The sequence below is a fragment of the Elephas maximus genome, chromosome 2 (assembly GCF_024166365.1).
Source record: "Elephas maximus indicus isolate mEleMax1 chromosome 2, mEleMax1 primary haplotype, whole genome shotgun sequence".
Lineage (NCBI taxonomy): Eukaryota > Metazoa > Chordata > Mammalia > Proboscidea > Elephantidae > Elephas > Elephas maximus.
In genome coordinates, this window is record NC_064820.1 from 79687460 (window position 1) to 79701704 (window position 14245).

Genomic DNA, 14245 nt, shown 5'->3' on the forward strand with positions numbered 1-14245 from the left:
CTTGTGGTTAGCAGCTGTAGCTCTTAACCACTATGCCACCAGGGTTTCCTCCCCATAAAGATCACAGTGTTGGAAACCCCATGAGGCAGTTCTACTCTGTCCTATTGGGTAGCTATGAGTCAGAATCGACTCGATGGCAATGGGTTTGTTTTAATGGGGGAAGTAAAATTCCCCTTGGAGGTCAAAAGATATGACCCCACGAAGTCATTTTTTGGTTCTAAGGAACATCTGTATTCTTAAGAAGTTCTAGGCCTAACTATTGAACGGATAAATTCTAAAAACCTCTAAAGCACTCCTCTTTTTTTTTTCCACTCACCTGTATTTCTTAGCTAGATCATCCCTCTCCGCCTTCTGCTTGGCAAGCACACTATCCATCACCTCTTTGATCTGTAACATCTTTTCAGTGTATTGTTCTAGAAACATGGTAATAAAATCAGTTAAACTGAGAGACAGCAAATGATAAATCTGGTCACACAGGACTTACCCTTACTGTTTTTTTCAAAAAGCCAGTGTTACCTACCCTCTTTCCTAATATGATGGCCCCCCAAAATAAGCTAACTCTTATTTAGTTATGTCGCCCTATGGGAATGTCTTGAGGTGTAATGGTAAGTACACAGTATCAAGGAAGAACAGGCAGGCCCGAGTTCTAGTCCTGTTGCCTATCGTAAGCTTTGTGAACCCGGACAAATCACGTGGCCTCTATGGTCAGTTTCCTTATCTGTGAAATGAAGGTAGTAAAGGAAGGTAAATATTTTTTCTGTTAAAATGATTTTAAAATACAAAAGGAATACATTATCACTGTAAAAAGAACTTCAAAGATAGACGTTTACAGAAAATAAAAGCACCCCACTCACCTTCCTGTTTTTCCTCTATTTTACTCCACAAAGGAGACAATGTTAATACTTTAGTGTGTGTATAGAATTTGTTCTATATATTTATTTAATGTATTGTTTTACATATTTATACTATATATAATTATATATACTTAAAAATTAGAATCAAGCTATCAATTCTTGTTCTTTGCACTTAACACTCGGATAGGACTAATCTAAGGTCACTTATACATTTTATAAAATTTCTATTATAATAGCTAATTTTTCTTCTACTTTCTTCTATTGCTTCTGAAGAAAAGGCACCAAGACCTTCCCCGCCCCCCCCGCCCAATCACAAATCCATAGGATTTACACATAATTCTGTGGACTGTGTCCAAATCTAGATCCTCAAGAAGGAAAAGACTTAGATAAATATACTTTATTTAAGCCTCTTGCTATTCATTTCACTTTTAGCTTAGTTGGAATTTGTCCCAAACCCTCCTTTGCAAATCAGACAAATGGTTGATAACTACAAAGTCAATGTCCCCAAAGTAGTTTTTGTCTCCCTAATACTGTGGGGCAAGGATTAGTTTTACAATGTGACATATGAGCTAACAAAAGGGGGAAGTTTGTATGATTATTAAGAATTTAGATACAAATTTGTTCAGCAAATGCGACAGTTTAACAAACTGTCTATTATCTAAATTATTCCATAATTATTATTTACATTATCTCTGTGTCCTGTCACATTGGGTTTTCTAACAGAATTTTAAACCACAGTAACCTAAAATATTCTATGTGTTTCTACAAGAAAGGATATATATATTACATATAATTTGATACGATACACTTATTTATCAAAAAAAACATTAATCAATAGCACATTAGAGAAAACCTAGAAACTGCCCCCATATGTATAACAACACATGATAATAAGGCATTACAAAACCACGAGGAAGAGAGAAATTATTCAACAAATAAAGGTGGGTTTGTTGTTGTTAGTTGTTGATTTGGCTCTGAATCACGGCTACCCCATGTACAACAGAATGAAATATTGCCTAGTCCTGCACCATCTTCACTATTGTTGATATGCTCAACTCTGTTGTGGCCACTGCATATTTCGAGTGTCTTTCATCCTAGAGGGCTCATCCTCCAGCACTATATTGGGCAATAATCTATTGTGATCTATAGGGTTTTCACTGGCTAATTTTCGGAGGTAGATCACCAAGCCTTTCTTACTAGTCCATCTTAGTCTGGAAACTCTGCTGAAGCCTGTCCTTCATGGGTAACTCTGCTGGTATTTGAAATGCTGGTAGCATAGCTTCCAGCATCATAACAACACACAAGCCACAACAGCATGACAAACTGACAGAAGGGTGATGGATAAGGGTGGGCAAATGGGGGAAAATCCCATTCTATCCTTATATACAGAAAGGAAATTTCAGATGAATTACAGAGTTAAATATGGTCAAGAAAAAACAATATATAGTGTTTAAAGGGTAATCTTTTGTCTCAATTCAGTTGAAGTACTAAAGATATCTGATACCAAAATGAATGCAAGCCTTCTATAAGAAAAATTTACAAAGAAATATAAAAATGGGATTCATTACTCTTGGATTCCTCAGCCAGATAATGTGGAAGGGGGTGAATTTGTAAAGAAATTTCTTTAGAGAGCTGTTGCTTAAATGGGTGGGAACTGCCACGCTAAGCAACAAGAGTGAGGTGTGAGGGAGTTTCTCTCCTTTATGTCAAGCACAATGGGGTGCAGTTTCTCAAAGAAACTGTTATTTAGAGAGCTTAATAACTGATCTCTCAGCTGCAGTGATAATGGACAGGTATCTCACTCCCTTCTTGAACATCTAGAAGTAGAGACCCTGAAGAGCAAGAAACCTCCACAGCAGGGCAGAGGGAGAATGTGGCTAGCTGCTAAGCTGCAAAGTGATTAACAGTGGGTCCAACATACAAAGAATCTGAGGATTTGTGTGGAGCCTGCTGTGTGATCCTGTTTATGAGGGCTGGCTTCAAACTGAGAGTGAGAGTCTGTGTAGGATGAACCACCAAAAAAAAAAAAAAAAAAAGGCTGAGAGCTGAAAGGGGGCTGTGCAGGGCCAGGGAAAGAGAAAAGTGCACTGCCCACATCATAGGAGTTCCAGGGTAGTGGGCCATGTAGCAGTCTCCAAAGACACTTAGAAAACTGCTCTCAAGAGAGTCAGTTTAAAACATCTGCCAGGGAGCTGCAGAGCCAACCACAGTCGGTTACCAGACAAGAACTCTCAGGTTCCACCTTCTTACCGCTCTCTTCCCATAAAGGGGCAGTAAGACAATATAAATACATACATAAATAAAGTGATCATGAATATCCAATACATTGGTTATAATAAATAAAATTAAATTACAAATTCTTGGGGTGAAAAGGGGAAAAGAGTTTCTAATCTTAGAAGCATTCAAACAAATAGCAAAGGAAGAAGGGTGATAAATATTACTATGCAGATTTGAAATTTTATGTATTTAAAAACAAACCATAAGATGTTATAAGTAAAAGGAGAGTCTAACTCGTTGCCATTGAGTCAATTCCAACTCATAGCGACCTTATAGGGCGGATTAGAACTGCCCATAGGGTTTCCAAGGAGTGCCTGGTGGATTCAAACTGTTGACCTTTTGGTTAGCAACTGAGCTCTTAACTACTGCGCCACCAGGGCTCCAAAAAAAAAATTAGAGTCTAGTGGCTGAAAAAATTATTTGCAGCAGTTATGGCTGAAAAGGGGTCAATAACTTGATTATATAAAAAGGTTACAAATGATGAACAGGCAAAGAATAGGTACAGTTAATTCACAAAATAGGAAATAAAACCAGAGAAAACGTATCACTAATAATCAACAAAGCTAATGAAAATACGAGGCACATTCTTCTTACTAAGTTAGTAAAATCATTTTAAATGAAAATACTGATCCTATTAGCAGTACGAAGGAAAACAGACACTAAAATACGTTGGTGAGTGCGTAAATTGGTATATAATACTTAAAAAAATCCAAATAACACCCATTGCTGTGGAGTCAATTCTGACTCATAGCAACCCTATAGGACAGAGTAGAACTGCCCCATAGGGTTTCCAAGGAGCAGCTGGTGGATTCAAACTGCCAACCTTTTGGTTAGCAGCCATATGCTTAACCACTGTACCACCAGAGGAATACTTTAGGAAATCAATTTATCAACGTGAATCACCAAAAAAACAAAATCAAACCCACTGCTATTGAGTCGATTCCTACTCATAGTGACCCCAAAGGATTTCTGAGGCTGTAAATTTCTGCGGAAGCAGACTGCCACATCTTTCTTCCACAGAGCTGCTGGTGGTTTCGAATTGCTGGTCTTTCGGTTAGCAGTCGATGGCTTTAACTACTGTACCACCAGGGCTCCTTCCATTTTAATCAGTAGACTTTAAAATGTTTACATATTTTAACACAATAATTCTACTCCTATTAATCTTTCCTAAGACGATAACCATAAATCCAGAGAAAGTCATATGTTGTAGCATAATGGCAAAAACTTGGATATAATCTAAATGCTCAACAAAAGGAAAAAATGGAGTGAACTAAGAAACATTGATTGAATCCTATATAACCACTAAGAATGATGGCTATGAGAAAAAAGAATACAAAACTAGCACATCTAGCATGACCAAAACTGTTTTATACAGCTTTATTGTGGTATAATTGCACAGCTATGTTCTTTTAAAAAAGTGTCCATCCAAAAAAAGAAAAAGGCCTGGGAAAAAATACACCAAAATATTGTGTTAGGACAGTAGGTAATTTTAGCATATTTTCCCCTTTATTATTTTTGAAGGATATCTATTATCTATGGAAAACCTGGTGGTACAATGGTTAAGAGCTATGGCTGCTAACTGAAGGGTTGGCAGTTGGAATGTACCAGGCGCTCCTTGGAAACCCTATGGGGCAGTTTTACTCTGTCCTATAGGGTCACTGTACCATGAATCGGAATTGATGGCAATGGGTTTAGTTTCTTTTTCTAAAAATAATCTATATGCTTTTTATAATTAAAAAAATTAAAAACTTGGAAAAATCAGCTTAGATGCACAAGACATTATAAAAAGTAAATAAATATACTAACTATACATATTTGTTTGGGGGTATGAATTATTTTATTTCCTTAAAATGTAACATGTACTATATGTTAAGCCAGGATAAAAAGTAGAATGGATATAATTTAAAAGGAAACACTTTTTAAATAGGCTATGCAAGCATCATCGGTTTGTCATACCGCAGTGACTTATATGTTGATATGATACTGGAAGTTATGCCATCAGTATCTCAAATATCAGCAGGGCAGTCCATGGTGGACAGGTTTCAGTGGGGCTTCCAGACTAAGAGAAGGAAGAAAGGTCTGGAACTTCCTCTGATAATTAGCTAATGAAAACCCTATGGATTACAACAGAATATTTAGTGATATAGTCCTGGAAGATGAGCTCTCTAAGTTGGAAGAAGGCACTCAAAATACACAGTGGCCACAACAATGGACTTGAGCATACCAAAGATTATAAAGATGGCATACAACCAGGCAAGATTTCATTTTGGTGTACATAGATAGAGTTGCCACGAGTCGGAGCCGACTCAAGGGCAACTAACAACAAAATTCGAACATGAGTTAGCACAAGAAATAAACAGTCATATCCTGCTATACAAAAGACTGATGAGGTGCTTTAAATTGTTTAATTGTATCTAATTTTAAAATTCAGATGTGCATCCACCAGGAGCTAGTTTCTATCATGTAAATGTTAACTCAAGACGACCTATAATTTACTATATTGAAACACTGGTGTTTGGCCAACAGGAAGACATCTATGCATTAAGAAGTTCACCTGGTATATTCACTCATCTGAAAAGTATGAAACTTTGCTCTCCTTGTGTCATCACTGCACAGTCCTCTTCTGATCTATTTTTAAAGGCTACCAGAGCTGGGTGAAGCTGAGGAGCGAAGGAGTAACATAATCTCATCTTCAGCTACTATCTTAGGCTTTTTGTCACATCTTGGTCTAAACATATCACCAGTAGTGGTTTATCTCTGTGTTTCTCTCAAATTACTCATGCCACACCTTGTGTCTAGAAGGTATCTTTAGTCTAGAAACTATCTTCATCAACAATCACACTACTGGCTTCCATTTGCAACACTGACTTTCAATGATCATTCCTGGCATTTTAAACACTCTTCCATAAGAAAAACCACTCTTTCAGTCACTGTGAATTTTGAAACACACATGTACCTTAAGAAGAAGATGGGCTAGCAATGACCTTGTATGTCTGAAATAATCAAACTTGAATATGAGTTGGTATTTACCTGCATCTTCAGAGGTTCTTATTTCAAATGCTAATAACTTTTCTTGTTTTTCTTCTATATCTTGTAGAATGGCACTGATGGTATGATGCTAACAGATAAAAAAAATTAGGGAACTTCATTACGAGAGAGTAGATGTTTCTATTATCCTACTGACAAATGCTAAAGCGCTAAAGAAAGTCCTGCTTAAAATGCTCATTTCCCTTTAAACTCAGAGTGTACTCAGCTTTATTTAACTTTCACTGTATAAATATTACATATTTGACACAAAGTAAATTTAAATATATCTTAGTTTATGTAGTAGATCTACTTCTGGAAAATAGAATATAAAAGTAACAACTGTATAACGAATCATACTTTCTTATGGATTTCTGTTATAATTATAGGCATGTTGTCATGTGCTTTGGAGTCGATTCCAACTCATAGCAAACCCTATAGGACAGAGTAGAACCGCCCCACAGGGTTTCCAAGGGGCGCCTGGTAGATTCGAACTGCCGACCCTTTGGTTAGTAGCCATAGCTCTTTACCACTACATCACCAGGGTTTGAGTTGAAATCAACTTGACGGCAATGGGTTTGTTTGTTTTTTGGTTTAGAAGTTAAAACTGGAGCCATTATTCCCTGTCCTGGAGTATAAAGAACTTGACCCAGCTGGAGCTGGACTCACAAGGACACATCAACTAGGCCCTGAGGATAAAAACAATAGCTAGAACAATCTTGGAAAACATCTTTTAGGAAAGCTTCTACATAAACAAATACTTAGATAGAGCACAAAAGATCCACATATTTTCCACTCTTATCTTTTTCTATTAAAAAAAAAAATTCAAACCTGTTGCCTTGGTGTTGATTCTGACTCACAGTGACCCTGTATGACAGAGTAGAACTGCCCCACAGAGTTTCCAAGGAGTGGCTGGTAGATTCAAACTACCAACCTTTTGGTTAGCAGCCAAGCTCTTAAACACTACACCACCAGGGCTCCTAAACACACTATATTTAGAGGCATTAGATTACTTCTCTATAAATATATCAAATACATATTTGCAGCTGACCACTTTAACCACTGCACCACATTTAGCAAACACTAAGATTTGTTGTACCAGTGAAGAGCCTCCTGACTTGTTACTGAAATTTGTACCAATGATTATTCAGAAAGACAATTCAAAATGCAGAATCATGGTGATTTAGCAGTTTTTTTAGCTGATCTGTGAAAGGATGAAGCTTTTAATTATTTTACCCATTTCTAATGTCAATGTATACTGATGATTCTGTAACGTTCCTTGGACTCAAGACACACATGGCTCTGGCAGCATGCTTGGCTGTTTTCCACTTTGGCCTCATGGAACATATGCCAAATAAAATCTTTCTTCTCTCTTCACTGTAACTTTGTGGTGATTTTACCCTAGGACAAATAACCATCCCTTCATGCCTGTCAGTATGAATCGTCCTGCCTGAAATGCCATCAACTCACTCTGCCCAGATCCCTCTTTTATGAGAGGTGGAGTCATGGAGTGGGCTCTGGAATCAGACTGTCTGGGTGTGAATTCTGACTCTACCTCTTCCTAGCTGTTACAAATTACTTATCTATTCTGTGCCTGAACTGAGTAAAAAAAAAGTAGCACATATAAAATGTTTAGGACACTGCTAGCACGGAGAAAACGCTCAATAAACATTGCTTATAACTATTATATAAAACCATTTCATTCACAAAACCTCTGACTACTCTAATCCATACTGATTTTTCATTTCTCAGAATTACTTGAGAATTTCATAGCTACATAATTTACCATTAGTATGTATAATGTTTTATGCATTATATTTTCCCCTTCAAGATAATACGATCTTACAGGCAGGAGCATGGCTTTTATATTTGTGGTGTCCCACTTTGCTGGTTATATAGTTGTTACTCAATAAGGAATGACTGACAAAGTGACCCATATTAACTATTCTTTAATAAACTCTCAATACACATTTCATTTTAAAAACATGTATGTCCCAAAAGCATTCTGGAACTATGCTGTTATGAAATTTTACTTTAGTAACCACAAGGGATAAGAAAAATGCACGAAAGAAAATCAACCAATTATGTGGTAAATCAATCTCATTGCTGTCATTTATTAAATACATCAAAATGAAACTGTAAAATAAAAATACGCAAACCAAAACAAACAAACAAAAAAACCCCAAGGTTTCCTCTTTATACATTGAGTGGTTTGTGGTTATAATAGCAAACTAAAGGCCTGAACTTGTGCCCAGGATAAGCCTCTACCATCCAAAACACCAAAACCAAACTCAATGCCGTTGAGTCGATTCCAACCCATAGTGACCCTATAGCGACCCTATAGGACAGGGTAGAACTGCCCCATACAGTTTCCAAGGAGCACCTGGCAGATTCGAACCACCAACCCTTTGGTTAGCAGCCGTAGCACTTAGCCACTATGCCACCAGCGTTTCCTAAGCCTCTCTCATAGGTTAGGATAAAGAAAACATCTTTCGGTGCTGACTTTCCTTTCTGTCTTGCCTCATATTGTAGATGCACCCAGTTAACGCCCACCAGGGGCCATAACCTCTCACTCCACACTAATTCCACATTCTACGTGTCCAGCATTACCCTCCTCCCACGAACCCCTTCTTAGTCCTTCATAACTGCTTGTCATAGCTTAAAAAAAAAGATCTTAACCTAGCATCTGTCCTTGGAACAAGCAGCTTCAGACAGTTTTTATTCTGTTTACTGCAAAGCTTCACTATGAGTGTATTCCAAATTTGCTATTTTTACTATGGCAAGATCGTCTTTGCCTCTGACACCTCTGCTTCAATTTTGTGCAATACGGCACAGTGGTTGAGCACAGGCTCTGGAACCAGGTTGCCTGGTATTGAATTTTGGCATTGCTACTTGATAGAAATGTAATTTTGGATTATGTTACTTAACTGCTTTTGCTTTAGCTTCTCCTTCTACAATGAGGGTGTAATAACAGTAACAGAACCTACCTAAAAGGGTTATTTTGAGGACGAAGAGAGTTAACATGAACTGCTTAGAAGAAAGTGCTCAGTAAATGCCAGCAATTATTATTATTACTCCTGTGCTCATTCTACACGAAGACAGAGAAGGAGGCTGCCTACATGTTGTAATTTGACAGTGTTACAAAGTAACACCAAACTAAAATCATCTCATTTCCTTTGTGTCTGGCCATATTGCCACCCTCTCCTTCCATTTGGCTTAAAATTTCCAACATTTACATAAGACAAACTCTTAGTGACTCTAAAGGTTTCATATTTTCCTTTGAGTTTTTTTTTTTTTTTAAGTTGGTTTTCTTTTGAATTCTGTATCTTCACTACATTTTCTCTGCATTTTGACATCTAAAATAACATACATTATTCTCGGAGCAAGTACTCATGCAGTTATATAATGATACAGCATTTTTTCAGAATGTTCTAATCTTTACATGAAAATATACCTTAAAGATCTTTATGGTCAATATGGTGGAATAAGCTGGTATAGAAAGACCCTTGCCCATTCCAAACACATGGAAACATTGAATAAAATACAATAAGCTTTAACTACACACATACACACACACAAATAGCCAAGAGCCAACAAAGAAAAGGAACTCCCCTGTTGCCAGAGATGAATCTAGCAGTGGCCCATGGGTGATATGGAACAGACATAGTTCTTAGGGGCTGAATTTTTAAACGCCACAAAGAAGAGGGGATAAGACTTCAGACCCACATGAGGAGGGAGTTAGAATGCAGTCTCTGCATAAAGCTAGTGGCATTGAAAGGGTGTCCTACCATTAAATAAGGATTAGAAATATTCTACTTGTCACCCACTCAGGGCTTTGGGTAGAAAATTGGAGACCTGATGTATGTAAGAACTAAATTAATACACTCTGTGTTGTTAAGGAGCTCAAACTGAGAAATTAGCATTAAAGTAGTCTAACACTGATAAGCCTCTAGGGCCCCAGCAAAGGCAAATGTTAAACACAAAACCTAAGCACACCAAGACTCCCACAGTAAACAACCATCACTGAAAGGAGATTACAATAAAAAATAACAAACCACAGGAAGAATCATAAAATCACGAGAAAGAGGACGTGCAACAAGCAGAGTAGCTAACATTGTATGTGCTAAGACAGGAGATTTAAAAATTTTTTTTACAATGTTTAGAAAGATTAAAAAAAAATGGTATTGATATTGTTAGGCAAGAACAGAAGACTTTTGTTTGTTTTTAATAATATTTTACTGTGTTTTAGGTACAAGTTTACACAGCAAATTAGGTTCCCCTTTAACAATTTTTATACAAATTGTTTCATGCCATTGGTTACAGTTTTTATAATGTGTCAGTATTCTCATTATTTCCATTCTGTTTATTCTGTTTCCATTCATCCAGCTCTCCTTCGCCTCCTTGCGTTCTCATCTTTACTTCTGGGTAAATGTTGACAGTTTGGTCTTATACAGTTAATTGTTTATGGAAGCACATTACTGACAGGTGACACTGTTTACTTTATAAGCCAACCTATTATTCGACTGAAAGGGGACCTTCAGAAATAGCTTCAATTTTAAGTTCAAAGGTTATCTCAGGATGATAGTCTTGGGGGTTCCTCTAGTCTCCAGTGGTCCAGCAGGTCTGGCTTTTTTTAGGAATTTGGGTTTTGCTCTACATTTTTCTCCCTCATTTTGGTATACATTTTTCTCTCATTCTATCAGGGATCTTCTGTAGTGTCCCTGGTAAGAGCGGTCGGTAGTGGTAGCTGGTGTCAGGTTAGAAGAGTTTGTGGTTTGTGGGGGCTATTAGTCCTGTGGACTACCTTCTTCTTTGAGCCTTTGATTTCCTTCAATCTCTTTTGCTCCATACGAGTAGAGACCAATAGCTGTATGTTAGATGGCTGCTCGTTAGCTTTTAAGACCCCAGATGCTACTCACCAAACTAGGATACAGAACATTGTCTTTGTGGGCTATGTTATGCCAATTGACTAAGCTGTCCCCTGAGACTATGGTCCCAAGCCTTTTAACCTAGTAAACCAATCCCATGAGTTATTTGTGCCCCATGTGGTTTGTTATGTATGTGGATATGATTTGTTTTTTAAAACAAAAAAGTTGAAGGGGAAACAAAGAATTTCTAGAAATAAAAAATATAGTAACTTAAACTAAAGACCCGATGGGTTAAGTACTTGAAGAGAGAAATAATGAACTGTCAGACACAGCTGAGAAATCACCCAGGATACAGTGTAAAGATTTAAACAGCTGGGAAATATGAAAAAGATATTAGGAAACTTGAAGACTGGTATAATAGATATCTAAACAGAAGTTTCAAAAAAGGAGAATACTAAGAATGGAGGAGAGGCAATATTCTGAGGGTTTTGAAAATACAAATGAGAAATGTGTCTTAAGATTAGAGTATGTCTAGTCCTGAGTATAATTAATAAAAATGAATCCACATTTAGACACAAATTTGTGAAGCTGTAGGACATAACAGACTAAAAGAAAAATCTTAAAAGCTGTAAGATTAAAATACAGATTATCTAAAATGGAATGACAATTACATTGATAGTCAACTTTTCATCCATTACAATACATACAAGGAAACAATGAAAATATTTTCAAAGTGCTGAAGGAAATATACTTTATCTGAATACCACTTAAAATATATAAAGCATAAATTGGTTGATTAATTATGGTTTAGGTTCAATAGATAACATTTTCCCTCTCTATACTAACAAGAAGGATGTAAGAGAAGTCTTACTCAATATTTCTTTGAGGATGCTACCTAGTAAGCTTTGTGTTTTTGTCAAACTAAGAATATCTATTTCATCAATCAAAGCATATTTTATTGAGGAAATACTTTGTTATTTTTGTAAAAATCTACCTTTACATAAGGGTATGCTTACTACACAGTCTATCACTGTAAAGCATGTGGGACACAGGACCACTAAACCAGGTTGCTCTCCTCTTCCCTGTCTGGGTTTCAGGGTCTTTTCTAGATAGTATATATACCAGACAGTTTCGGGGAGTGGATGGGTTATGACAGTGGCCCTGTCTGTGGGACAAAAAGTAGCTACAGAACACAAACCAGGTGTAAGGGAGAGCAGCCGATCCATAGTTCTGTATTCACAGCAGATAACTGAGAGGTAACCAAACAATTTATTTTCTTGGCTCATTCTGTTCAATTACATTATTTTCTTACAACACAGAAAAAATCCCAACTGTGTCCTTAAAAGGCAGTGAGTACTGTCAACAGCCAATGGCTGCCTGGCCCAAAGAATGGCATTTTCTAGGCTGAAGAATAAAAAGATTTCAACTTCACTCACCACAGGAAGGCTTCCTCTTATTTTTTCTTGGTGTGAAAGGGAAGGTGGATCAACAGTTTTGTAGTCATCACAAACACACTGCTTATGTTTTTTTGACCGGACAGCAGGACTTTTTACTTAAAAAAATAAAATTAGTAAATATAATAAGCATGGACAAAAATTTAGCTTCATTCCATCAGTTGTAATGGTGACAAGAACGGGAAGGATAAATTGTCTATAATAATTATCTTAACGATACTCAGTGCCTCATTTATTATAATTATTACGAATTGACTAGTTATAGTTAACATTTACTAAGGACTCATTGCATGTTAGGTGTGAAGTGCTCTCTATGAATAACCTTACTTAATCTTCATACGGACCCTTTGAGGTAGGCATTTTATTATATCCACTTTACAGAAGAGGGTATAGAGGATTAAAGAGGTTCAGGAAGTTGCCCAATGTCATGTAGCTAGTACTGAAACCACATCAACCTGACTTTAAAGTCCATGCACTTAACCACTATGACTATGATTCATTGCCTCTGTAAAGCTCTCTCTGACTTCCCCTAGATTCCCTTCATCTGTATCACTATTGTACTCTATGCCCCTCCTGTCTCTGGGATACCTGACCAAGGAAGTGTATACAAAAAAAACAATAGACAAGTGGGAACAGATATAGTACTATATAACACAGTGCCCAATAACTCCAAATGCAAAGCTTCTCTGGTAAACCAAGTCAACTGAAATCATGGGACCCGAACCTTCAAGTGGCTATGGAGAGGGAGAGAGATACGGCTGGAGCCCTAAGAAAGGTCCTGAGCCCACTTATCCTGCCAATCACGTGAAAAAGGCAGGCTGTCCTTTCTCTAAGGATGAGGCCCTGAGGACTTACCACATGATAGCAGGCAGTGGAAAGAGGAACCTTACCTCAGTCTTGACCCTGACTTACATGTGATCTAATCCACTAGTAAAATACAATCCAGTGAATCTCTTTGGCTCTGACCAATCAGATCAGTAATTCTTTTTCCCTTGAAGACCAACAGGTGGTAAGGAGGGTGGTAGGCTGGGCACAAGTGTGTGACCTGGATTCTTTCCTTAACATTCTCCCTCATAGAGAAGACAGATATGTTCTTGGGTTTCTTCTTCTATGAGTTAAGGTTCAAGCACAGGGAAAAGGGAAGAATTCCCTCTGCTCAAAACTTAATAAATTGTGGTGAATCGCCCATTCTCTTGTGGTCTGTCTCCCCATTGCACAGCAGGTGTTCAACAAATATGTTTTCTAAATTGTTGTTAGCTGCCATTGAGTTGCCCTCCAACTCACAGAGACCCCATATACAATGTAACTAAGTGCTGCCTGGTCCTGTGCCATCCCCAAGATTGGCTGTGGATAGGTCTGCTGTGATTCATAGTTTCCATTGGCTGATTTTTGGAAGTAGATCTACAGGCCTTTCTTCCTAGTCTTCTTAGTCTGGAAGCTCTGCTGAAACTTCTTCAGCATCAGAGCAACATGCAAGCCTCCACGGCCAGACGGGTAGTGGCTGTGCATGAGGTGCACTGGCCAGAATTGAACCTGAGCCTCCTACATGGAAGGTGAGAATTCTACCACTGAACCACCAATGTCTCTGCTTCCCAAACTAGTGTTCAGTAAATGCCTATTTCTTATAGATGATTCATTATTTAAATGCAAACTACTGCTAAAATTGGTTTATAAAATTTTGCCTGCCTGTATATTCTCTTAAAATATTCTTTGCTTAAAGAATGATTATAAATTTTGAAGTAATGGAACTTAGTTGCAAAGACTTCAT

At 37.4% G+C, this 14245-nt stretch overlaps 1 protein-coding gene across 1 annotated transcript in view; it reads right to left on the reverse strand.

Annotated features, from left to right (window-relative positions):
* Positions 1 to 14245, reverse strand: part of ANKRD31 (ankyrin repeat domain 31) — a 170244-nt gene that overhangs the window by 43752 nt on the left and 112247 nt on the right. The window contains exons 20-22 of the mRNA XM_049867748.1: positions 12460 to 12575; positions 6162 to 6249; positions 317 to 413 (exon numbers count right to left, since the gene is read on the reverse strand). Of these exons, the coding sequence (XP_049723705.1) occupies positions 317 to 413; positions 6162 to 6249; positions 12460 to 12575 (301 nt within the window). The remainder of the gene's footprint in view (positions 1 to 316; positions 414 to 6161; positions 6250 to 12459; positions 12576 to 14245) is intronic.